The sequence below is a fragment of the Pinus tabuliformis genome, chromosome 6, assembly GCF_031772625.1.
Source record: "Pinus tabuliformis cultivar Carrire ecotype Pingquan chromosome 6, CPIR1, whole genome shotgun sequence".
NCBI classification, from domain to species: domain Eukaryota; kingdom Viridiplantae; phylum Streptophyta; class Pinopsida; order Pinales; family Pinaceae; genus Pinus; species Pinus tabuliformis.
Genome location: NC_142292.1, coordinates 907677244 through 907704654, shown reverse-complemented (window position 1 = coordinate 907704654; position 27411 = coordinate 907677244). Strand labels below are relative to the sequence as shown.

Genomic DNA, 27411 nt, shown 5'->3' with positions numbered 1-27411 from the left:
CAGCGCAAAGACTAGCAACAGTCAAGCTCTATCATTCACATGTTATCATACTGAACACAATTAGTTTAGTAATTTGGTATGTTTTTCTGTTGCTGATGGAGTAGCAACAACAGTTTGCCGTGCAGTGGCAGTGCCAATAGCAGCACAAATGCTGAATTTCAGAGGGAGTTGCAGTATGGATGCAATGTTGACAGTGGTAGGGTTAGCAGCAGTATAAATGTAGCATTTGCGTAGCAGTTGATGGATAGCATGCAAGACATCAACAGCATAGAGGACGATGTTATGAAGTCAGTGTGATGCTTCAGATTGAAGGCATTGCTAGAGCACATTCCTTGCTAAGAGTGAGTGTTGATTTTTGGTAGCATCAGATGTTCTCTCAGTGTCAAATTTTGCATAAAGGCTTAGGCACATGTATTCCAAAGAACCCAGAAAGCGTTTTGGGAAATTCCACCCAAAAACAATTGTATTAAAATAATTAAATATTTTTAAAGGGACCCTAAGTCTAAACTTAGGAAAATAAAATAATTAAAGGGTATTAATATAAACAGTGGGTGTAATTTCTAGAAGAAGACAAGGATCAAGTATAAATGAGCTTAGCCATTGATTAGCTTCTAATTTGGGTCGTTGAATATCAACGAAGAGATTATTTAAGGAGGCTTGTGGGTCACTTGCAAGACACACAGAGAGTTTAGAAGTTCGATTTTCTGAAGTAGAGCAACTGCTGGGAGAATTTCGATAGTGAGTTGTTGTAGAGAGGGGTAGAGAGAGTTTTGGTTGGAGGATCTTCTCCGGAGCCAAGAATACTTAGTAGAGAGGTAGAAAGACACTCAGAGGAGGCAGCGTAGCGGGGCAGAGAGGATGATGTAGAGCCAGGAAGGGCTCACGCAGGCCCCACGTAGAGCAACGCAATAACTTCCAGCCCAGAGGTCCAAATTTGCTGAAGGAGCTGACGTTTTTGAGCCGGGAGGGATGGAAAAGGCTCCTGAAAGCAGATCGATTCTCAAGTGGGCTGATGCAGTGACTTGGAGGCTAACGTAGGGCCCACGCAGGGGTAGCGCAGAAGTAGTCGGGGAACTCGCAGTTCAGTTGCCTGATCAGCTGAGATGAACAGTGTTGAGTGAGGTAATCTCACCAGTTTTTCTTGCCAAGTGATTTTCTCTGTAACTGGATTGCCCAGAGGGCATCTAGAGTTGTATTCAGAACACTTCTGCATAATAATAAAAACCCTCAGATCTGTTGCACTAGTTTTCCCGCATTGGCTTTTTCCGGGGACATTTGTCCCAAAAATACTGTCACTTGTGTGTATCTTTCTCTATTGTTCTATTCTTGTCTCGGGCAAATTAATTAATTAAGTGAAGGCTGCAGGTGTATTCGCTTCTATATTTGCTGTAGGAAGTAGTAAATAATTTGATTCAATAATTAACAAATAGGAGAAGTTTAATCAGTTGTTGCAGTGGGGATTTAGGTTCACAAAATTTTCACAGTTTCAGGGTTGAACACAGGTTGAACAGGCTCACTAGGACCTTCTTCTTCATGGTGTGATTCTTCTTCTTCCTCAAACACTGGAAGTTCTTCATCATCGGAGTCTACGGAAAGTTCCTTTGATTTCTTGAAAGCTATGCTTTCATCAAATATGACATCACGATTGACTTCTATGTGATGTCCATCTTTTATGTAGATCCTATAAGCGTTCGATGAGTCGTTGTACCTAACAAATGTTCCCTTCATGCGTGGAGGATCCAACTTCTTTCTCTTGTCCTTTGGTATGTGGATATATACAAGACACCCAAAGATCCAGAGATGATCTGCAAATGGCTTCTTTCTAGTGAACGCTTCTTTCGGAGTTTTGTTGTCTAAAGATCTGTGGGGACTTCGTTCTGAATGTAGACAACTGTCTTCATGGCTTCACCCCACAGGAACTTAGCAGATCATGATCGTGTAACATTGCTTTTACACTTTCTTCAATGGATCTATTCTTTCGTTCTGCGACTCCATTTTGCTCGGGATTATATTGGACTATCAACTCCCTCTTAATCCCATACTCCTTACAAAATGCTATAATTTCTTTGGATGTATATTCTCCTCCATTATCAGATCTTAATATCTTGATTCTTCTTTTTGTAAGGTTCTCCACTTCAGCTTTGAATTATTGAAATTTTGTGAATGCTTCGTCCTTGGTTTTCATTAAGTAAACCCAGGCTTTTCTTGAATGATCATCGATGAATGTAACATAATATAGACGAACTCCAAGAGACTTAGGAGTCATAGGGTCATGTACATCAGAGTGAATGAGATCCAAGATTTCTTTTGACCGTGAAGCACTGCATCCAAATGGTCTCTTGGTATTCTTACCCAATGCACATCCCTTGCAAACTCCTTCATGATCTTCCTTTAGATCAAGGATTCCATCTACTATGGAACTTAGAGTTGGAAGGATTTTGAAATGTAGATGCGCAAATCATCTATGCCAAAGTTCACATGGGCTAATTTCAATGTGGACTAGGGCTTGGGCCATAGGAGATATTATTCTGTAGAGTCTTCCTTCTCGAATGCCAATGATTTTTGCTTCATCTATACTTGAGTCTTTACTCCATACAACGACCTTAACATCAATGAAAGAAACTCTATCACCCTTATCTTCTAGACTTGAAATGGAAAGTAAGTTCTTGTGCAAACCTGGAATAAATAGAATGTTGTTGAGGTGAATGTTGCTGCCATCTTCCAGCTTTATGGAGGTTGATCCAATACCTTTCACGGATGGCTCTTGTTATCTCCAAGTTCCACTGAATAAGTGGATTTTCATTTTGATAAGGTCTTCAATCGATTGGAATGGCCAGTCATATGCATTGATGCACCACTATCAATTACCCAAATGCCTTCATCTTGGAATGTGCCAGAGAGAGTTGAGAAGAGACCTTCATCCTTTTCTTTGATTGATACCTTCTTTGAAGAAGATAAGAAACTCCATGTTTCCTTGATACCTTTCTTGAGATGGCTTGCGATCTTCTTGATGAACTTCTTCACTGTAGAAGAGATCTTCGTGATGCCCTTTGATAACCTTAGCTCTAATACCGTGTTGAGAATTCAATAGGGCAATGAATATGTTAATTCTCTTTAACTTGATAACTGTTTGTGTTATCTTTTACCTTATTAGCTTTGTTCCTTATTATTACAGTGTGAGATACATCAAACAAGTACCAAAACAATAAGAACAATGACATAATATATAGGCTACAAGCCAGGGCCAAAACCCCTTTTCCTAATGGAAAAACCCTTAAATCTCTTCTCTTCTTATAGATCCTTCAATTGACGAATACCATGACCTAGTGACTTAGACAAATACCCTCCAAGATTAAGATCAACTTGGTCTCCTCTTGCAAGAATTTCGACCTCCCACTGTAAATCTGAAATTCTGTCTCCCGGCAAATGCTGTTGCTCCTCTTAGAGACTTCGATCTTCTTCGTATAGCTTCCTCTTTCCTTTGCTTGTCATTCGTTGAGACTTAGGGCTAGTGAGACACCCTAAGACACCTTCCTTGAATTCCTTTCTCTCTTTCCTCCAAGATTGAACCAAAGATAGCCCCAGTGCATAAACCCTTGCTTCGACTTTCACGTGGGAGAGAGAGAACCAACCCAAACACTTCGTCTTCCTTCGACTTCCTCTTCCTCCTTCTTCGACTTCTTTTAGTCCTCTTCTTCGCATAGAATGAGATGTGAGTGAGTGTGTCTAATGGAGGATGGTTTCCACTCTATATATAGGCTTCTTCAAAGGTAGACATGGCTCTTCATGTAGGTCGACTTGACAACTTCTAGGCCGACTTGATCTTGGAGGGCATTTCGACACTTCAAAGACAAAAACAATTTTTTCTTTACAAGATACAATGTGCCCATGGGGTCTTCAATATATGACAATGACTCTTAAACCTAGGAAAAATCCTAGAAGCACTCAATGGGTGCTTGACCTATAAAATAAAAAATCTTGAGCATGAAACCCATGCTCCAATAATAATTTATTTTCATTTTATAATTTACAAGAATACATTTCATACTTATGAAGACTGAACCTAGTTACACATTTTTCAACATTCCATGCATGATAGTCGAATTTATCCTTCAGCTTGTCCTCAGATTTTTTTTAATTTTAGATAACAGTGGTACATTCTATGCTTAAGAGCAATTTACTTCAATTTTCTTACTAGCCCAATATTAATTTCCAGATTAGCAATCACATTAACATTGATAGTAAATGTAGATAGAACATAAGCAATATGCAGAAGACAAGCCAAGAAAAGAGGACACAATATTTGGCGGATGCCAGGGAAAAACCCCAATGTGGGGAAAACCGTTTGATCAAATCTTCTTATTATTCTTCAAAAGTTTAGCAGAGAGAGAGTACAATATACAAAATTTACTTGCCCAAACACAGTGAAATCTGTCTAGTCAAACTGCAGTTAACAGGATGCCCTAACCAAAAAGTTAACACTGGTCAAATAAACAGAATTACTCCTCCAAATCAGCCCAAAACAGTCTTGAAGAAATTAGTCAAACTTGGTCAATGCACAACCAAACCTGCGGTCAAAGGGCCTGTGGTCAACTCTGGTCAACCTGCCCATAAATCCTCGAAATCTGTGCCAAAGAATGCGGTCTGCCCAAACATAAATTCTCCCAAAAAGACGCAATCAAAGGAGAGGCCAACACTATAAAGGAGAGGGGAGTCTCCTCATTTTGTCATTCGATTATGTGCATTTGAGCTAGTCACTTCGACTTAGAGCACGTTGGCTGTTTCGCTGGTCTGCAACATTGTTTAGTGCATCAAGTGTCTCCGTTTGGAGATCTCACCCTTAGCCCCAGGGGACTTCGAGTGCCTGCTCGGGCAAGGTAGTTTTCAACAGTCTTTTGCAGGAGGATTGATCTTTGGAGTGAGGAGGCACTGAGCATTTTGGATAACTGCGCAGTCTTGAAAGAGAGGGATGCAGTTCATTTGGTGGGAGTTCTGGATTGAGGGTTTGCAGAGGATTTGAGCTGGGAGATTGAGCAGGGGATCAGCTCTTGCACATTGGAGGATTTTGGCAGAGTTTTGGGTTGAGTTTTGGTGGATTCTATTCAGTGGCAGCACAGAGCCTTGAGGGACAACGTAGATCCCCAAGGGGGTGATTTTCGCGGGTCGGCTATTCCAGAAAAGCTTTCTGGGTTTTTCTGGGTTTCTTGAGTAGAGTCATTCCAGAGTTTCAACATTTTCTAAGGAGGGGAACAACCCCAAATCCTCATTTGATTTCCAACAGTAGTAGCAGCACGACAATTCTCCAGCAGCTTGGACGCAGTTCAGAGAGAGGCCATCCCTTTGCTATTCTAAGTGTATTTCTTCACTTGCCTTGTGCAAGTTGAGGTGCCACCTTTCTGATCACCTCCTGTACTCATTCCATTGCTCAGTATAATAAACTGGCTTAGCATTTCTCTCTGCATTTCTTGAGTACCTGCTTGTATTCCGTGTTTGTATTATTATATGTTGCATCATTGTTATTTTCTTTTCCCGGTTACTGTATCATTTGCACGTATTGGGTTGGATTTGCTTAGGTTTGAGGGATATCCCTGAAACGGGATATTACAGTGGTATCAGAGCATAGATCTGGCTCAGCCTGTGGAGCTAGCAATCTATGACACCGGGGAAAAGCCCTACATCCGTTATAGAGGTAGGAGATACAAAGACACTGGGCGTAGGTTGTAGAACACGGAGAGGGAGACTGTGTTCGGGTGGTGGACACAGAGCAGGAGGAGCCTGTGGTGAACGCAAAACAGGAGGAGCCTGTGGTGGACGCAAAGCAGGGGGTTCGATGGTAGATGATGATGGGAAGAGATTTGCGGACATGCTCCTCAAATTAGTGCACGATTTGTCGAGGCAGATCGAGGTGATGGGGCAGAGATTCACGGTAGTGGAGGCTAGACAGCGTGAGAGCCCACGAGTTTTCCAGGTTGGAGAGGGATCGGGTGCATCTCACTATTTGCCAGAGCAGGGTGCCACTCAACGTGATACTACTCAGCAGGTGGCCTCACATGCCCCTATACGCTCTACCATGCCCACTTTCCTAGGAGTAGATACGGGGGCCGGAGCACAGTAGGAGGTAGAGCCCGGTCATATGGGCGATTATTTTGCGGAGTACTAGGCCTATGGGCAGGAGTTCAGGGATGCTCTCTCATTCAGAGACTTTGTTAAGCTCCAGCGGGATAGTAGACCCCGCGACCATCACAGAGGACATCGGCATTATCACGATGGAGACACCCACCGCACAGCTAGTAGATTCCACTTGCCTATGTTTGATGGTTCATCAAACAGTTCGGCAAGGTCTTGGGTGGAGAAGCTGGACATCTATTTCCAGCTTAACCAGATGTTGGAGACAGAGGCCATCAAGGTGGCGACATTACATTTGGATGGTGAGGCCCAGGACTGGTGGTTCCATGGGTTGGTTACACTTGGACACTCCACAGTGATGACATATGCTGAGTTCACCAGGAGACTGATAGAGAGGTTTGACCGGAGGGATCCAGAACAACACTTTGTTGAGCTGACGAGGCTCAAACAGACAGGGAGCCCAGAGACTTACATTGCAGACTTCTTGAGGATTTCAGTGATGGTGCCAGATCTATCCACGACATGGAGGATCTACATGTTTGTTGAGGGGTTAGCAGAGCCACTTCGGGGTCTAGTCAGGTCCACTAGACCAACCACACTCCAAGATGCTATCAGCAAGACCCGGGACTTACAGGATGCCTTACCCAGGACCCGGATACCTTACCCCCAGAGACAGGCTTTCCAGCCTAAGGGGAAGGATGTGAGGATTCCGCCTCCAAAGGGGAATCCAGGATGAGCACAGATTGATGATGACGCCAGGAGGGAGTTGAAGAAGAAGTGGTTGTGCTTTACCTGTCAGGAGCCGTGGGCACCAGGACATAGATGTGCTACTGGCAAAGCACACTTTATTGAGGTCTTCTCCGAGAGCAACAGGGAAGAGGATGAGGAGGATGATGTGGAGGCAGGAGATAGTCATGCCGTGCAGGGTCCCTTGCCGCCTCTACCACCAGTAGCAGGTGGTGCAGCTTTTGCACCTACTGGAGGAGCCCTTGCAGCATTGCGAGGGGTTCCCAAGTATTTGACGTTGTGCGTATGGGGGACAGTATGTGGCCAGCGAGTATCAGTTTTGGTTGACAGTGGGGCAACCCACAACTTCATCGACGCACAGATGGTTGAGTGGAGAGGTATACAGACAGAGAGCTTCGATGGATTTTTAGTTTTGGTCCCAGGAGATCAGACCATGGTGTGTGCTCGTTATGTTCCAGAGTTATTAGTGACGATGGGCACCTACACACTGACTGACCACTTTTTCGTGGTCAATATTCCGGACACCAACGTAGTACTGGGTGTTCAGTGGCTTATCACTCTAGGGAAGGTCACGACAGATTGGAAGGCCCTAGAGATGGAGTGGGATGATGAGAAGACAGGGAGGCATGAGAAGATATGGGGACAACACACATATCTGCCTCAGACTATTTCGGCTCATCGGATGGAGGCAGTCTTCCGGAAGGGAGACGTAGAGTGGGCAGTGGAGCTGCGTGCATCAGAGGCAGGGACTACAAGGCAGACAGTGCACCTAGAGATACAATCCATCCTTGACCGATATGCCATAGTATTTGGGGAGATTCCGCCAGGACAGCCATCGGACCGGGGGTTTGAGCACACCATTGAGCTTGAGCAGGGCATACAGGGAGTGATTACTACCCCCTATAGGCATCCCAAGGCCTATCGGGATGAGATTGAGCGGGCCATTCAGGATTTGCTGGCCCTTGGGAACATTCGGCCGAGCACGAGTCCTTTTGCTTCTTCGTGGTGTTGGTAAAGAAGAAGGGCGGCACACTGAGGATGTGTATTGACTATAGGGCCCTGAACAAGAAGACCTTGAAGAACAGGTACCCCATACCCCTGATCGATGAGTTAATGGATGAGTTGAGAGGAGCCTGGTTCTTCTCAAAGATTGATTTGAGATCTAGGTACCATCAGATTCGCGTGAGGGAACAGGACATTCCCAAGACTGCCTTCAGGTGTCACTATGGGCACTTTGAGTTTTTGGTGATGCCCTTCGAACTAACAACGCCCCAGCTACATTCTAGTCTTGCATGAATCACATCTTCCGCAGTCACTTGAGGAAGTTTGTGTTGGTATTCTTTGATGATATACTCATTTACAACAGGATTTGGGAGGAGCATCTCCAGCGCATTGAGACAGTGTTGCGCATCTTGGAGGAGCAACAGTTCTATGCCAAGCTCTCCAAGTGTGAGTTTCGATTGATGGAGATGTTGTACTTGGGATAGATCATAGGGGTGGACGGAGTGAGAGTCCACGAGAAGATTAGGGCCATCCGAGATTGGCCAGAGCCGAGGAACATGACGGAACTTCGGGGATTCATTGGTATTTGTACTTACTACCGGAAGTTTGTCAAGAGTTTCTCACAGCTTGCTGCACCCCTGACAGATTTGACGAGGAAGGGGGCATTCAGTTGGTCGGATACAGCGCAACGAGCCTTTGACAGGCTCAAGGAGGTGATGAGCAGCTGCCCAGTGCTTGTATTGCCAGATTTTTTGCAGCCATTTGTTTTGGAGTGTGATGCGTCGAGAGAGGGGATCAGCGCAATATTGATGCAAGGAGGTCACCCTATAGCCTTTGAGAGTCGGAAGCTCCTTCCGCACGAGAGGTTGTATTCTATATACGACAAGGAGATGCTGGCCATCATGCATGCATTGGCCAAGTTTCAGCAGTATTTAGTGGGTAACAGGTTCAGGGTGAGGATTGATCACAACAGCCTCAGGTTCTTTTTGGAGCAGAAGCAGCTACAGGAGAGGTAGCAGAAGTGGATCAGTAAGATCCAAGCATATGACTTTGACATTGTGTATGTCAACGGTAAGAAGTAGCAGATGCCCTTTCACGTAGACCAGCCACGTTGTCTCTTATGAGCTTAGACACAGACTGGAGGGCTCGACTCTTAGTAGAGTACTCCAAGGACAGATTTACATGTGAGGTTCTGGATGGGCAGGTGGCGGATGACAGGTACAGGGTGGTCGATGAGATCATCTACTACAGGGATTGGATTTTCGTGACTGAGAGATCTTAGCTCAAGAAGAAGATACTTCAGGCATCACATGATTCACCATTGGCATGCCATCAGGGGTTTACCAAAACCTACAGGGCCATTAGAGAGAGGTTCTCATGGAAGGGCCTCAAGGAGGACGTACTCCAGCATGTCTGGGAGTGGGACGTTTGCTAGAGGAACAAGGGGGAGATGAGCCATCCCGCAGGATTATTGCAGCCTCTTCCCATTCTGGAGGGGAAATGGGAGAGTATTTCGATGGACTTCATCACAGGGTTGCCCATGGTGTAGGGCAAGGATTGTATCTTTGTCATCGTTGATCGATTGACAAAGTACGTACATTTTTTCGCCATATCCGCACACTACATAGTAGCACAGGTGGCCGAGCTGTTCTTCAGAGAGGTCTTCAGGCTACATGGTCTTCCTAAGACCATCATTAGCGACAAGGACAACCATTTCATGGGCGGGTTTTGGTAGGAGCTTTTCTGGTTGGTGGGGACGGAGTTGACACCGAGCACTAGTTATCACCCACAGACGGACGGGCAGACGGAGATAGTTAACAAGTGGCTGGAGGGCTACTTGCGTAACTATGTCAGTGGGCAGCAACGAGCATGGCTGAAGTGGCTGCATCTGGGGGAGTACTGCTACAACACTACACATCACATGTCCATTGGTATGTCACCATTCTATGCTTTGTATGGATATCATCCCTTATCTTTTGCTAACGTGATGTTTGGTGCTAGCAAGGCTCCGAGAGCCAAGATTTGGATCCAAGAGAGTCAGGATATTCTCCGAGTTCTCAAGGATAATATGGCTATAGCACAGAACTAGCAGAAGCTGTATGCCGACAGGGGTCGGGTGGAAAGACAGTTTGAGGTAGGGGACTTGGTCTACCTATGGTTACCACCATACCGATAGTTGTCACTGAATCAGAAGTGCGCTGAAAAGCTCAAGCCCCGCTTTTATGGGCCATACAGGGTGATACGCAGGATAGCACAGGTTGCGTATGAGTTGGAGCTGCCCCAAGGCAGCAAAATTCATAACGTCTTTCATGTGTCATGCCTGAAGAAGGCATTGGGACAGCATGTGACAGTGACAGATGAGCTACCGCCCATGGATGATGAGGGGCATTTGGTGTTGCAGCCAGAGGCTATTATTGATACCAGGGAGAGGCAGCGATGGAGCAGGACGGTCCGAGAATTCTTAGTGAGGTGGAAGAATTTATCGGATGAGGATGCCACTTGGGAGAGTGAGAAAATTTTGCAGCATCCATCACTTCAGTTGCTTGAGGACAAGCAACATTTTGCCGGGGGAGACTGTAATATTCCTAATTAGCCATGGCTAATTGGAATATTTGATTTTGCTCAATTTTGCCTTCTATAGTTATTTATAAATAAAAAGGTGAGAAAAAGGGGGACATAACTCACCTTTAGAATAAGGTCACTTCCTAGTAGCACAACGTTGTGACTTAAAGGGGAGCCAAAGGGGCCAAAGGACCATGCAGAGATGGGGCCCACGCAGACACTTGGAGGGACTGCGCAGATGGAAAGGAACACGTGGCAAGAAAGGGACTGTGTTGGAGGAGGTGGGCCTTGGGATTGAGAGAGGCCAACACTATAAAGGAGAGGGGAGCCTCCTCATTTTGTCATTCGATTATGTGCATTTGAGCTAGTCACTTCGACTTAGAGCACACTGGCTGTTTAGCTGGTCTGCAACACTGTTTAGTGCATCGAGTGTCTCCGTTCGGAGATCTCACCCTTAGCCCCGGGGGACTTCGAGTGCCTGCTCGGGCAAGGTAGTTTTCAGCAGTCTTTTGGAGGAGGATTGATCTTTGGAGTGAGAAGGAATCGAGCATTTTGGATAACTGTGCAGTCTTGAGAGAGAGGGACGCAGTTCATTTGGTGGGAGTTCCGGATTGAGGGTTTGCGGAGGATTTGAGTTGGGAGATTGAGCAAGGGATCAACTCTTGCACATTGGAGGATTTTGGCAAAGTTTTGGGCTGAGTTTTGGTGGATTCTATTCAGTGGCAGCATAGAGCCTTGAGGGACAGCGTAGATCCCCAAGGGGGTGATTTTCGGTGGTCGTCTATTCCAGAAAAGCTTTCTGGTTTTCTCTGGGTTTCTTGAGTAGAGACAGATTCAGGAGTTTCAACATTTTCTGAGGAGCGGAACAGCCCCAAATCCTCATTTGATTTCCAGTAGTAGCAACAACACGACAGTTCTCCAGCAGCTTGGACGCAGTTCAGAGAGAGGCCATCCCTTTGCTATTCTGAGTGTATTTCTTCACTTGCCTTGTGCAAGTCGAGGTGCCATCTTTCTGATCACCTCTTGTTCTCATTCCATTGCTCAGTATAATAAAATGGCTTAGCATTTCTCTCTGCATTTCTTGAGTATCTGCTTGTATTCCATGTTTATATTATTATATGTTGCATCAATGTTATTTTCTTTTCCTAGTTACTGTATCATTTGCATCTATTGGGTTGGAGTTGCTTGGGTTTGAGGGATATCCCTGAAACGGGATATTACAGAAGAAGGCTGCCCTGTAATTGGTACGACCCAATCAAATGAGGAGAGAGAGAGATATGTGTGTGATGATGAATGTCCAAATGAGGTAGATGCTCCTTCTATTTATATGCAACGTTGAGGGTGAAGAGACATGACTTTTAGGCTTCTGAGCATACATTAGATTGTTAGTCCACCTTTACAATTTGTCCATAGAAGAAATAAATTCATAATTCCATTTATACATGTCAGAATGAGATGATGTTTAGATCAATCCTACACCTCTCGGAAAGATGAATCCAACAAAATTATCATCTCCATCATATGAGTTGTCCATGGTGGAGTTTGGCCCTAGTTGCCAAATTTAACACACCCCCTCAACTAGGGAGAACTCCACTTGCCAAACCATCTATTAATCTGTACCATCTTTGACATCCCTGCTCTTTTCTGCTGAACCATGAAGAAATAATGAAGAAGAAATGATTGAGAGTGTATCATACCACTCTCCATTGACTCGAAGTCAGTCTCTATTGATCCTGGATCAATATCAAACATCCTAGCATAGGGAGTATGTTAGTACACGATGCGTCCATCAGTAGTACTATGGTCCCTATCCTCATTTCCCAACTCATTAGCTAGATGAGAGGTATGGGAATGCATGAGAGCTTGACAACTGTAAAAAGTAGTAAATTTAAAACAATTTTTTGGAGGGGGGGGGGTGTAGGTTAAAAGTCGAATAGGAAACCCCCCTCGAAATTCATCGATAACCTTTGATTAATTATTCACACATATTGAGGCATGAAAGATTAGTGTGGTTTAATAGTTAAGGGCGGGGTGGGGGCATACATTTAATTTTGACTTTTTTTGATTTGACTTGTGACTTGACGTATTTGGCATAAGATAAAATGTGGTTTCTATAGTTTGGAGATTAGGTTTGTTATTTTTTAAAACTAAGTTTTAATATTTTAAATAAATAATTTTAATATATATATATATAAAATTGAATTTTACTTAAAATAAAGACCTTGAAAAATAACTTGGAGACATTTATAAAAAGTTCATAAACTTCATGGTTTAGCAATGGAAAGGGTTAGATGAAATGATATTTAAAGGAATGAATTTATCAAGGTAAGGATAAAATTGTAGGAAGGTGACAAATTCTTTTTAAATAATTTTGTAATTTACAAGGTGTCAAAGTAAGTTACAACATGTGGAGTGCTGTCTGCTGCTGCGAATGTAGACCTATGGGGGTTAGGATCCCATATAAGGAGACCAAACCCAAATGGAACCACCTATAATCCTGCATAAGATCAAATGCGTCCCCTAAGCTTCTAGTACAACTAGTCATTAAAATAATCGGGTGAAAGAGTTTACAAATCATGGATAACAAAGTGGGCACTGCATAATGACATGCCCTTCCGTATTGGGCTTTGGCATGCACTATTGTCTCTAAGCTCTAAAGGGGGTTAACCAAGTACCTTATTAGGTAGTTTCAACCCTTAAAGGGGATAGTATGTCCAAGGTACATCCGTCTAATGGGGGGTAGCAAGTGATAAATAAGTGGAATGGAGTAGGGAATGAGAGGGGCAATCCCGGGCCACATGTTGGGGCATAGAGGTAGCTAGATAAGGGGAAGCCCACACTTGGGTACATAATGTGTAGGAGGGAGAAAGCGTGGTACATGAGGTGCCGCGACCTTGATTTTTCCACCCTTCTTTGTATGCCTTTTTACTTTTATGAATTTTCTTTAGCTAACTGCTCGGGGCTTAGAGGACAAGAGCATGATGTGTAAGATATAGTAGTGAGTGCCCCTTTTGGGTAGGGCGATTCATTGCTCTCCAGGGGTTGGGACAATGATTGGTTCCTAAATGATGAAGGAGGGTCATCTAGGGCCCATGGAATCAGGGTGATGGCCATGGATTGGGGTAGAGCTCATGCATTGACTTTTGCTCACGTGCTAATTTTTTTGTCCCGGCTATCTTTTGCATTTTGTGGTACAATTTCTTGTTAAATGTGGGCAATTATGCTTTTTTCTTTTTCTTTTAATTGCTTCAACCTCTAGGGCACCATTCCAGGCCTGACCCAAGGTGGGGCAAGGGGATAGGGAGGCTAGCCCTATGTAGACCTAGAATGGAAATGTGCACCCAGGTAGGAGAAATGATGAATGGGGTATAGTGAATGGAAAGGGAGTAATATATGCGGGTAAAGGAGTGGGACCACGCACCCAAAGTCGGGGTTTCCCAAGTAGTACCACCCTAGAACCAAATGGTCAATAAAGGAGATCCCATGGGGCTAAGATCCAAGGGTAACAACCAAAAGAGATCAAGGGGACAAGAGCACAAACTAAGGCCACCCTTTCTGCCAAATCCCCCCATCAATCCATACCCAGAAGTATCCATGATAAATAAACTCAATAGTCTATTACCAAATGACAAGACATACCTTTAGATTCGGGAGGCCCATCTTCAAACATACAATCAATACAAGGGGGGTGAGGGACCACATGGCTGGATTAGGTGCCAGAGAAATGGCACAACGAGCTAGTATGAAGATGCAAGGCGCTGCTCGTTGTTGGCCGAGGCTCATAATGGAGAAAAATTTCTCCTGGGGATATCACCCACGAAGTGGTGGTTAGCAATTCCCAAACCACCTTTACATTAGACTCGACTAAAACCACTAGGATTCACCTAATAATTCGACAATAAATTTCACCCTAGCTTTGGGGTTTATGTTGGAGGGGAAAACCTCTTCTGATTAGTCGTGTTTAGAAAAACAGGTAATCAGGGAGGTTAATAAAATTCCTAGGATGAAATTCATCATCAAAATTATAGGCTTACTTAGGTTGTTACATAGGCTCAAGGTTTTGCTAAGATCATTTACATTACATAACTTGCAGAATGGGATAACCATGATACATGCACTACTGATATGTGATTCGATATTTGTTGAAAAAATTGGTACTTTCGCTTCCTTGGATTTTTGACAATTTGAGTGCAAAAAACCCTAAACACAACTCCAATTCAACACAATGCTAGATATTCAACAATAGTGTTCTCAAATATTTCAATCAACCACAAGAAATGCTATGATGGGGGCCTCTTATATAGACTCTAGAGAGTAGGTTCAACAATTGTCTTGTTATAGTAATATTTTTCTCCTTAGATATGGCCAAGGCAATCATAAAAAGGACCTCTTTTCCTCTAACCAACTATGAGCACAATTACAAAAATACATAAACAAATGAGGTAGTTTTGGCACGTACAAACATCTCCAATTACAGAGGACCTCCCACCAAAAATACGAGGTAGATGGGTCAAAAGGGTCTAATGTTCTTAGTAAAAAAACGCAACCACCTCGACGACCTCCTCAAAGTAAGATCAACCCTTGAAGCAAAAAATGAAATAGCAAGGATGGTCCTCTAGGCCACATATGTGACATGTCAAGGCTCCAAAAGTGGTCAGCTCACTTAAAAATAGCTCCAACAATTATGTGTCAGTCGTCCAAGGTGTAAGAATCTCGAAGATCCATGCCAACGACCTCCCTAAAGTCAAGGAAGGTCCAAACCACTCTCACGTGCCAAGGAAAAGCTCCAATGGTCCAAGAATATGCTCCCCAAGGAAACGAAAGATGGACACAAGGGAATCACCTAGGTCTTGGATTAAGGAGTGAATCCTCCGCTGTATCTCATAATATATGGGACACTTGAAGACAAAGTGTTTGTGGACCTCAATCCCCTAGAGATGGCATAGTTGGTAGATACTTTTACAACTTGGAATGTGGTTGTTTGTCTTGATTTTTAGGTGGTGTGAGCAAACCCACAACTGGTCAAGTGATATCCCAAAAGCATGGACCCCATGAAATTGAATGTAGTAAAGGTAAAGAATGATACTATGGTGCAGTTGCATGAAGTGTTCATAATAAGAGGTCATTTGGGATCAAGGGTTTGAAAGGGGTAAACTGAAGTGCTCTATTGAAGAATTTCATGCTGTTATTGATCTCTCATTTTGTGGGAAGGAGATGACCATGACATCCAAAGAGCAACTGAAAGTAAGGAGATGCTCTTTACATATGAAATTGGACTTAAGGAGTAAGGTGGCTTCACATAACTAGCCCCGTTTGTTCTTAGGGATTGTGAAAATTTGGAAACCCAAATTTCTACTGCAACAACTTATTAATATTCTTTTATTTGTTAATTATTGAACGAATTATTTACTACTTCCTACAACAAATACCGACACTGTAGCCTTCACCAATTAAAATTATATGCGGAAACAAGAAAATGAGCAAGAAAGAAATACACAACACATTACACCGTTATTTTTGGACAAATGTCCCTGGAAAAACCCAATGTGGGAAGACTGATGCAACAACTGAGGGTTTTTATTATTAAGCAATAGTTTTCTTAATAAAATTCATTGGATGCCCAACTGGTTATCCGATACAGAGAGAAATTGGACAAAAAGAGTAGTGAGATGATCTCACCGTATCACTGGAAAAACCAACATTGATCTATGCTGGAGGTGAGCCTATGCGCAGTATTGTGTCAAGCTTATGTAGTCACTGTGTCACTGCAGCTGGGACTGCACTGCACCTCCTTCTGATCTTCTGCTGGCTAGAAACTTTAGTTCTCAGGCCTCCCGTTCTCACACCTCGACTTCTGGCTCTGGAACTCGACTTCCTCAATAGAATTTCTATCTCCCTTTGAAGCTCTGTGCTGTCACAATGTAGCTCTGCGTGGCCTTGCGTCAAATTCTCTAGACGTCTCTCTGCCCTCTCTACCTTGTACTCTCCGGTCTAGGAAAACTTCCCTCTGGATACTATCCCTGCCCCTCACTGCAAGAGATCACTTCGAATCTATCTCTGGCAACTGTGACGCTGCTTTCTTCAGAAATTCGATCTCTAATTTCTTACTCGATGTATTTTCCAAATGCCCATCAATCCTCCTCTTATAATCTTCTCGTTGAGAACTAGTGGCCCAAATTAGATTTTAATCAATGCCTCAGATCGTTTTGGCTTGATGCTTGTCATCTTCTAGAAGTTTCACCCACAATTTGATTAATACCCTTTAATTATTTTAATTTCCTAAGTTTAGACTTAGGACTCATTAAAAATAATTAATCATTTTAATAAAAATATCTCCAGGTGGAATTTCCCAAAACGATTTATGGGTATTGTGGAATACATGTGTCCAAACCTCCCTGCAAATTCTGAGGCTTAGAGCACATCCGATCCTACCAAAAATCAACACTCCCTCTTAACGAGGAATGTGCTTTAGTAATGCAACCTGCTGAAGCATCACCCTTCTCTGTAACATCTCCCTCTGCGCTGTTGATGTCTGGTAGCACTGCCCACCAGCTACTACGCAAACACTGCATCTGTACCACTGCTGACATTGCCACTGCCAACACAACATCTGTACTGCTGCTGACACTGCCACTACCAACACAACATTTGTACTGCATCCCTCATAATTTCTGCATCTTTGCTGCTGCTGGCACTGCCACTGCCAATACTGCATCTGCCTGCAACCTTCTCCAACTGCTGCTGCTACCGCATCAGCTACGAAAAAGCATCCAAAATTACTGAATAGTTTTTCAACATGATTCCTTTTTTGCTAGAGTTCTGACTGCTGCTAGTCTCTGCACTGACCCTCTGAAGCCTTTGCGTTGCTGCTGGCTCTGCACGTTGCCAACTGCACTGCTGCCAACTTTTCTCTGCGCTACTCAGTCTCTGGCGCTCCTAGCCACTGCAACTGCCACTCCGACACTCATCTACATCAACTGGTCTTGGTCCATCCTGCTACTTCTGATCTGGGCTCCCATAACAAGGTATTGATCCGAGAGGTGGACTCCTTAGGGATCCTACCCATTTGTAGTTCTTTCGAACTACAGTTCTAGATCACCCCACCTGTCCCTTGGAGGTATCTGGACAACCACGGAAAACTCCTCCTCCTCGATCTTTGCGGATGCAGCCTTCAGATCATGCTTCTTGTCCTTGTCCTTCTTCTTGAGAGGACACTATGTAGCGTAGTGACCAAGTTCACCACACCGAAAGCACTTGATCTTCGAAACATCTTTCTTCTTCTTTCACTGCTCCTGTTTCCCCTTAGATGCAAGGGCTGCATTCTCTTACTCCTCCTTGGGCTTCATCCCACTACTGTTGTTGCTATCAAGTTTGCACTTAACTAAGTCTCTCCTCATATCTTCCTGCTGAAGAGCGGTCCACATCCCTTCCCAATCCAACAATCTCTCTCTGCCCAGGATACTCTGGACAAACACTTGCCATTCGACTGAGGCAAAATTCAGGGCTAGCCTCACCATCTCGGTAGGCTGAAGTGTTGACCCCACAACTGCCAATGAGTCTTGGATCTCCTGAAGCTTCATTAGGAACGGATCAATGCATTCCCCCTTCTGCATCTGCGTGGATCTCACCTTCTGCTCCAAGTACATCTTCCGCTGCTTGGAGAATCCTTAGTATAGTGTGGCCAAAGCTTCCCACATTTGCTGAGCAGTATCCTTGCTGGCAATGTGACGCGCTACATGATCTCTCACTCCGTCGAGGATCAATCGTTTGGCCTTCGCCATCTCGGCCTTGTACTTCTTGAGCGGATCTGGATCCATGGGTACAACTACTAAACTGTTGACATAGGTTTTAAGATCGTGCTTATCAAGAAGGCATGAGATCCTTGCCTTCTAGATCACATAATTGGATGCACCCTCCAATTGATCCTGATCTTGCAACCCATGAGCTGCCATCTCTGTCAGTGAAATGTCGAATTGCCTCCTCTCTCCTCTGCGCTGCTGCTGGGCTGGCCTATGCACTCCTTGCTGGAGTTAGTAGATTAGCTGATCCCTGTTGCTGCTCAGCAAATGAGAATTCAGATGTCTTGCTTGGAAGTCCTTTAAGGAAAAATTTCCTCAATTGTGTCTCTCTTCTTCCTTCTGACGTTTTTCTGCCCTAGCAACTAATGTAGAAAACTACATCACACTAGAAACCTCCTTTTCACTGAAGCTTCTGCATTGCTCCCTCTGACACTAGAAAACTTTGATCTAGAAGTCTTACCTCTCTATCGACCCACTCAGAGAGAGACCTTCCTCGAAAATTTTGCCCTCCTAGCCTGGACTATGCAATCCCTTTGGGATTTGATTTTCTGCCTACGTAGCACTTCGACCCTCCTCTTTATCGCTGGGCTCTTCCGGCTCTGATCTCTTGTTTCACCTGCAGCTCTGATACGATGTGAAAATTTGGAAGCCCAAATTTCTACTGCATCAATTGATTAAGTTTCTTCTATTTGTGAATTATTGAACAAATTATTTACTGCTTCCTACAACAAATACCGAAACTATAGACTGCAGCTTTCACCAATTCAAAAAATAGGCAGAAACAAGAATTTGAGCAAGAAAGAAATACACAACACATTACACCGTTATTTTTGGACAAATGTACCCGAAAAAAACCCAATGTGGGAAAACCGATGCAGCAGTTGAGGGTTTGTATTATTAAGCAATAGTTTTCTGAATACAACTCGTTGGATGCCCAACTGGCTATCCAATACGGAGAGAAACTAGACAAAAAGAGTAGTGAGATGATCTCACGTTGTCACTGGAAGAATCGACACTGATCTGTGCTGGAGGTGAGCCTCTGCGAAGTACGACGTCTAGTTTACACAGTCACTGCACCACTGCAGCTCAGACTGCATTGCACCTCCTTCTGATTCTTTGATGGCTGGAAACTTTAGCTCTCAGGCCTCCCGGTCTCACACCCTGACTTCTGGCTCTGAAACTCGACTTCCTCAGCAGAATTTCGATCTCCCTCTGAAGCTCTGTGCTGCCACAACGTAGCTCTGCGTGGCCTTGCTCAACTTCTCTAGATGTCTCTCTGCAATCTTTGCCTTGTACTCTCTTGCCTAGGAAAAATTCCCTCCGGATACTATCCTTGCCCCTCACTGCAAGAAATCACTTTGAATCTCTCTCTGGCAATTGTTGCATTGCTTTCTTCATAAATTCGATCTCTGATCTCTTACTCGATGTATTTTCCAAATGCCCCTCAAGCCTCCTCTTATAATCTTCTCGTTGAGAACCAACTGCTCAGATTAGATTCTAATCAATGGCTCTTATCATTTTGGCTTGATCCTCGACTTCTTCTAGAAGTTTCACCCATAGTTTGATTACTGCCCTTTAATTATTTTAATTTCCTAAGTTTAGACTTCGGCATCCATTAAAAATAATTAATTATTTTAATAAAACTGTCTCCGGGTGGAATTTCCCAAAACAATTTTTGCGTATTGTGGAATACATGTGTCCAAGCCTCCCTGCAAATTTTGAGGCTTAGAGCACATCCGATGCTACCAAAAATCAACAGGGATGCCCAAGGAGACAACCTCCTTGGAGGAGCAAAGAGCGAGATAGGGGTATCTATCAAGAGAATAATAATTACATCATAGGATTAGCTTGAGGCTGGTTGTTTGTGTTCTCATACAGTCATCACTCTCCCACCTACATCATGCCTTGTTTCACAAATTATATTTCCTAGTTTGTTTATTGTGGGTCAATGACGTAACACTAATCATTACATATTGATCACATGCTATTAACATTATCTTTAACATTAACATCTCAAACATAAGAACATATTCATTTGAGTGTTGATATGATCCTAATAATAGAAATATACATATGAGACACTTGTTGTCTAGTCTAGGTTGTGACCTTAGAATTAGATTATTATTGTTATTATGTTGCTGTAGCTACTAATAAAAAATTATGGTATAATTCATAACAATTCAACATCATAATATTGGCGTATTTATCAAGCAATGATAAATGATACACATATCCTTAGAGGTTCAATTTAGTGCCTTTTTAAAACTAAGTATATATTCACTGGGTGGTGGTCTTTGCCTAGTTAATGTGGTTTACTGATTCTAATTCTTGTATTAAATCCTCATCTATTTCGTGGAGGGCCTTTTAGGTTTTTTAACTAAGCAGAGTACACTCAAACGCTAATGTAGGATCATTGGAAGACTCTCTTACAATGTTTGCCTTAATTTCTTTCTTTAGAAAGCTGTTTTTTTACATGTTCATACAATATAAAAAAACATTATTACTACCATGCAGGCTCTTAAGTCAGACATTGAATCATTGTCTTCAATAATGACCTCCAAATATACGAATCAAGTAATAGAATTGCCAAAGGTTACCACTCAAGCTGTGGCATATGCAAAGGTGCGTAAGCTGTATTCTTAATGTCCTTTCTTGTTGAAATGGCGAAAAAATTAATTATTATTTATATTTTATAGCTGAACAATTTGATACAAATAATAATACAAATACATGTCTTTGGTTAAATTCAAAGGCAAAATAGGTAGGTAAGCATGAGTGTTTTACATTGTAAAGAAATACTTATATATGAAACACAACATATTCAGTAAAAGTGGTCCACATAAACAAACTTACAAAGTGTTTTGATAACTAATGTGTAGATATATAAATGAATTCAAAGTTTGAATTCATCACTGTTGATAATATCGGCGATATATCGGCGATATTCGAAAATATCGCGATATTTTCGGCAAAACGATATATCGCCGAGAAAATATCGCGATATTTTCAAAATATCGGCAAATATCGGAAAATATTGGCAAAATATCGCGATATTTTGAAAATATCGGCAAAATATCGGCTATATTTAAAAATTTGAAAAAATTATTTTTTATGCTTGCCGATATTTGCCGATATTTTGCCGATATTTTTGCCGATATTGCCGATAAGATATTTTCTGGACCCTTGCCGATATTTTGCCGATATCGATATTTTCAACACTGATTCAAAGTGCTCTCCCTTTTATTTTTAATGAGATAGGATTAAGGAAGATATATAGGACTAGAAAGTGTGTTAAGAGTCTATCAACTTTCATGGCAAGAAGCTTTAACGTAGGTGTTATCAAGTCTCCTAATCTTAAAAATTAAATTTTACTAGTCCAAATTCTTTTCTAAAAACTATTCAATACAAGATCTCTTGTTCATTTAATAAACTTGTGTTTGAATAAGCATAAAAGATATGAAAAGAGAAGATTTCTGTTTTATTAAAGAGGGCACAATGTCTCAAAATCTAGCAGGCCTCAGAGAGGGGTACCCTACAAGGCAAGAACTAGATCAAGTGACAACAGTAAGGTAGTAGCCCACTGTCACCACTACTACTACCTCCTGCTTTTTATGGATTTTCACCAATGGGAGTGCTGGTATGAGGTCACCTACAAGGGATATTCTAGGTTTAGAGGTTCAAGGTGACTAAAAGGCTCACCTGGAAATGACTCAACTTAAGGATGAGGTTGATGTTGATATTTTTGCAGCATTGGGCAGATATTCTCCGACGAGGTCATGCTGATTTGACCAGGTGAGAATGATACATTCACCCATGGGGCCATGCTGATTTGGATAGGGGTGAATGGCCCAGGGGCAGTCTTTCTCCTATGGGGCCATGGTGATTTCGCTAGCGGAGATTGACCCAAAATGCTCACATTGCTTGCTTCGGGATGGAGTGATTTATTTTTTATAGGGCGGGTTTGATTTGTTTATCTAATGGGGTTTGTCATGTTGATTTTTGGAACTATGGTCGTTCTTCCACATGTATGTTGGAGTAATTATGAATTTGCAAAGTATATATTAAATGCTAAAAGTCAAAAGAAAAATTGTTTTTGAGTCAAAGTCCCATTGTGACTTTCAAAGAAGAAATTTGAAGTTTTGAAATTGTTATTTTTGGCTCCAAGTTAATATTGGCCTCCTCCTAGTCAAGTCGACCTTCTTGAATGTTCTAGTCAGCTCCATGAGATCAGGTCGGCCATCTAAATTGATCATGTCAGCACCATCAAAAGGACACGTCCATTCGGCCTAAGGAAAAACTATATAAAGGCCATAATTCATCCCTCTCAATAGAAGTAAGGCTCGTATCTTCTGAGGATCTTCTGAGGTGACTTCGGATACCTTGAGGCAACGAGTATATGTCTTCTATGGCAACGGAGTTATGGTCTCTTTGGCAGCGAAGTTGTATTCTCTGTGGCAGCGAAGTTTTATTCTCTATGGAAGCGAAGTTATATTCTTTGAGGCAATGAGTAGTATGTCTGAGGTAGTCTAAGACAACTTATAGTATTTCTCTAAGGCGACGAGCGGTATGGTTTGAGGTAACTTGCATGGTTCGAGGCAAATTTGTGGAGGTCTGTGACAAGCAACTCGAGCATCTCCTCTCTATGGTTCAACCTATTGTAAGGGCCAATTTCTGAGGCATGTGAGGGCTAACTTTTGAGGCAAAATGAAGGCATTACTGAGGGATGCCAAGGTTGGTCTCTGAGGCAAGTGAAGGCCATTCCTAAGGCAGACAAATTTCTCTCTAAGGTCAGCAAAGGGCTTAATTGAGGGTTGGCTTCTGAGACAGTGAAGAAGTAATAACAGAGTATGCTTTTGGGCCAAGTTTACTTGACTAGGAGGATGGACCAGGGACCAGGTTTGGCCTAGTTGTTGACTGATGTCTCTGTTGAAATGAATAGTTCTCTATTGAAAAAGGTTGCTGGGTTTTTCCCTCTAAGTGTTTTCCCAAGGATACATATCCCTGTTCTTTTTGTAGACTGTCTCTTTATGATCTCACTGCACTAATGTGTTATATGGTTCATGTATTTTTTTTATAATTACTGAATGGTGGAATAATAATAAGAATGCAATAAGATAAAAAATAATTATCAGTTTGAAAGACACATTAAGCTTCAACATTTCACCCATTAGTGGAATTAACAATTCTTGTCTACTATTGAGTTATAATGTAGGCTCCATAAGTGAGGGGGTTTCTTGTGATGAGGTGCCTCTCTATGAGTCTCCACCCAACATTAAAGCTCTATATAAATAGACAAGCATGTGAAGGGACAAATCATCAACATAGCAAGCTCATTCAATATTTTCTAGTGTAGGAGAAATTCGGGTAAGGAGGAATCTGTTTGTTGGAGATCACCTTTATCATTTCTCTCTCTCTGGGAGGCCGCACATGTGTGTGCTTGAGTGAGTTTGACCAGTGGCATGAGAAATACTGTTTGAAAATCATTAGGAAGTAATTATCAGATCAAAAAATTGTATTCTACTGTACATGCTATAGAATTTCAACATGCTACCAGAGTTTTGTTGAAGAACAACCATTGATTTCAGCCTTAGATTTCAGTGTTCAACAACTTGTACATATTTCAGATCTCTTGTCAAGATGGTACCCAGTCTCAGACTAGAAGACAGGTTGGATGGTGTTACAAATTTCAGATCTTAGAAGACCAGGATACTACTTGTCTTGGATGAAATGAGATTCAGAATTATGTGAAGGAAAATGTCTCAGAACCAGAGAGTGATGAGGAGAAATCCAAGCATAAGAAGAACGAAGCAAAGGCTAAGAGTATCTTGATAGATTCCATAAAGGACCATTTGATTCCACATGTTGTTGAGTTGAAGACTACCAAAGAAATGTATGATGCCTTGGTGGGATTGTTCGAGAGTAAGAACACTAGCAAGAAATTAGTCGTAAGGCTGTTAATTTTTAGGGTTAGATTGTTCTTTGCTGTAGATAATTGCATTTATAAAATTTTTCAACATTTTCACATTGCATTAACCCCATAACATCATATCATTGTTAGAAATTATGTAGAGAGAACAATAAGCATCAATGATGCAGCGAAACGGTAAGGAACAATAGAAGAAAAGCATACACAATAGAGGCACCGGGATTTAGGTTAGAGGCCAGGGAAAAACCCCACAAGGGGGAAAACCCAACCATATTCTTCTATTAGATATTCATCAAATGTTCAACTGAGATACAATGTACAATTATCATGAGATATAAGTCTTTCATCATCCAACACATTAGTCCTACTAAGACAATCCAGCAGGAGGCAGGTCTCAAAATGACATTGTCATAGGAACATGATATCATTGTCACTGTCATAGAGCATTGCACATTTCACTGTCATCTCATCATCATAGAGTCAAGCTGTACATTAGAGTGTCTTTGTCATACTGCCATGTTAAGATCACTGCCAAACATCAGAGGTCATGGCCATGTAGATCTCTGCCACATATCACTGTCACATATCCATAATTCTGTCATGAAGATCACTGTCACATAAGAGCACTGTCATGAAGATCACTGCCACATATCCATATAGATCTGTAACAAGGTCGCTGTCATATATGCATGTGCATCAAGGTCACTGTTATATACATGTCATATGATCGCTGTCATTCATCACATCTATATCTATATATCATATTCCTGTTATATACAATACTATCATACATATCACTGCCATATTGCCGTACATCTTGTCACAAGAATATGCCATGCATTATTGTCATAGAGGGACTGTTGTGTCATATCACTGTTGTATAAAAATTGTCAAGTCATACTCTTGCCAAGTTATATCTTTAAAACAACTGTCTAGAATCACTGTTGTACATTTCAAGGATTACTAATTTACTACCGTTCATCTTTGTCGTAGACTCCAATACTATTTCCATTGACCATGGTTATAAGCACAAAGACTTCTTCTATTTATTACTGTTATAGGCACAAGACTTAGGGCACAATACTCTGCCCTAAGTCTCCCAACAAGAGCAGACCCTATCGCTTAGCCAATCTACAACTTCAGAAAGACAAACTACTTACCTTTTCATGACGTCTCCCTGGCAACTTGGAGATCAAACGAATCTGAGCACAAGTCTCTTGACTGAATTGTGGCTAGGGTTTCTTTAGACATAACAGACTTGCATTAACCTTCTTGCTGTTGATTTGGGGTAGCACTGGATGTGCTCTAGCCATGAAAATTGTTGGAGAGGCTAAAGCACATGAGATCTCCAAGACCCAGAAATGGTTTGGGCAGAATCTAACCGGTTTGGGAAATATTAAAATAATTAATATTTTTAATGGAGTTCCTAAGTCTAAATTTAGGAAGAATAAAATATTAATGGGTATTAATATAAAACTGGGTTAGAATGGTCCAAAAGTCATGGATCAAGCCAAATCTATTCTTAGTCGTTGATTAGAGATTTAATCTCGACTGTTGATGGACCAACGAGAAAAGTATAAGAGGAGGCTTGAGGGTCAGTGGGAGAACACACTGAGAGAGATCAAGAACTCAATTTTCTAAGGTAGGGTTTGCTGAGGAAATTGAGTGAGTGATTTGAGTTGCAGCTGAGGGGCAGTGACTACATAGCAAAGAGGCAAAGTTAGTACCAGGAGGATCAGGATAGAAGCTGGGAGAGGTTGACGCAGAGCTAGCTAAAGGCCACACAGAGGCAGCCAGGAGCTGCGTAGAGCCAGAGAGGGCCAGCATGTGAGACACAAAGGCTCTAGAGGCTGACGCAGAGCCCAGAGAGGCTGACGATGGGCTAGAGAGACTGACGTTGGGCCAGAGAGGCTGACATAGGGCCTAGAGGTAGTGCTGGGAGATTTTTCGTGGGACAGACTAGAGCTGGAGAGCTAGATAGGGTGATGCAGTCCCTATCAGAGTGATGCAGAGCAGCAGAAGCTGCATTGTTGCTGTGGGATCGTTCATTCAGTGGTTTAGCCGGAATATCTATCTCCCACTGAGTGGTACTACTGCTGAGGGCATTCTTTGTTGGGTAAGCCATTTCTGGCATCCAGGTTGTATTCTGAAACTGCATAATAATAAAACCCTCTGAATAGCTGCACCAGTTTTCCCGCATTGGGTTTTTCCAGGGACATTGGTCCAAAAATAACGGTGTCACTTGTGTGCTTGTTTTCTTTCAGTTGATGATCTGTAGATGTTGATACTGTACTTGTGTTTATTTTCAGTATTTACATGGTAAATAACTTGTTAAGTAATTGAACAAGTAGGAAGAAATAAACCAGATAGTACAGGAAGAATTTCTAATGAGTTAAACTTAGAAATTCCAACATGGTATCAGAGCGTGGTTGCAGATCACAGGATAACTGAAGGCATCAGTAGAGCAGAGCAGTAGTAGCAGAAAACAACTGTCCCGAGTGACAAAAGTTGTTCCTAGCAGAAAGCAGCAAGGAAGGGGTGACGCAGAGTGCTTGCATCATTAGTTCGAGCCAGGAGGAGGATCAACGCAGTGGTAGAGAGGAGCAGACCTGACCTACGCAGTGCTCGATCATCTTTCTCAGCCAGGAAGGATTGATGCTATGGCCAGGAGGTGCAGATTTTGCCAGTGCTGGGATTGCGCAGAGCCTAGAGGCTCAGTTCTTCAAGTTACTGAGGTATAGGGGGCTGCGGATAATTTGTAGAGCGAAGCTGGTGGGGTACTGTGGTCAGAACAATACCTAACAGGGCAAGACCAAGGAGGAAAAAGGAAATCGAGACTTAGAGGGAGTTGAACCAAGGACTTCCAGGAGGGAAGTAAAGAGACTTAGAGGAGTCAGAAGAAGAGCAACAAGATGGTAGTGAATGGGCTGAGAGATCAGGATAGACTAGACGGAGCTTCCAACTTCATAGTCTGGAAGGCCAGGATCTTGTCCATTCTAGACAGGTATCGCATCAAGCACTTCGCCTTGAAAACGATAGTGATCCCAGTTGACCCAGTTGAAAATGAGAAGTATGAGGAGGCAATGGCCAGGGCAAAGTGCATCATCCTTGATGGGGTCAAGGATCATGTGGTGCTGCATATTGCCGAGAAGGAGATGACAAATGAGATGTGGGAGGCCCTGAAGAAATTGTATCAACATACTTCCGTGCAGAGGAAGATGTTACTTGAAAATCAGTTGCGGTCATACC

The 27411-nt window shown here is 42.6% G+C and overlaps 1 protein-coding gene across 3 annotated transcripts in view; it reads left to right on the top strand.

The window, feature by feature from the left end:
- LOC149261889 (uncharacterized) overlaps positions 1–27411 on the top strand; it is a 347563-nt gene that overhangs the window by 135680 nt on the left and 184472 nt on the right. For 2 of the 3 annotated variants that reach the window (XM_089422974.1, XM_089422961.1), the window contains one exon: positions 20751–20858. The exons of the other annotated variant lie outside the window; for it this stretch is intronic. In XM_089422974.1, the coding sequence (XP_089279100.1) occupies positions 20751–20858 (108 nt within the window). The remainder of the gene's footprint in view (positions 1–20750; positions 20859–27411) is intronic. 3 annotated transcript variants of the gene reach the window in all.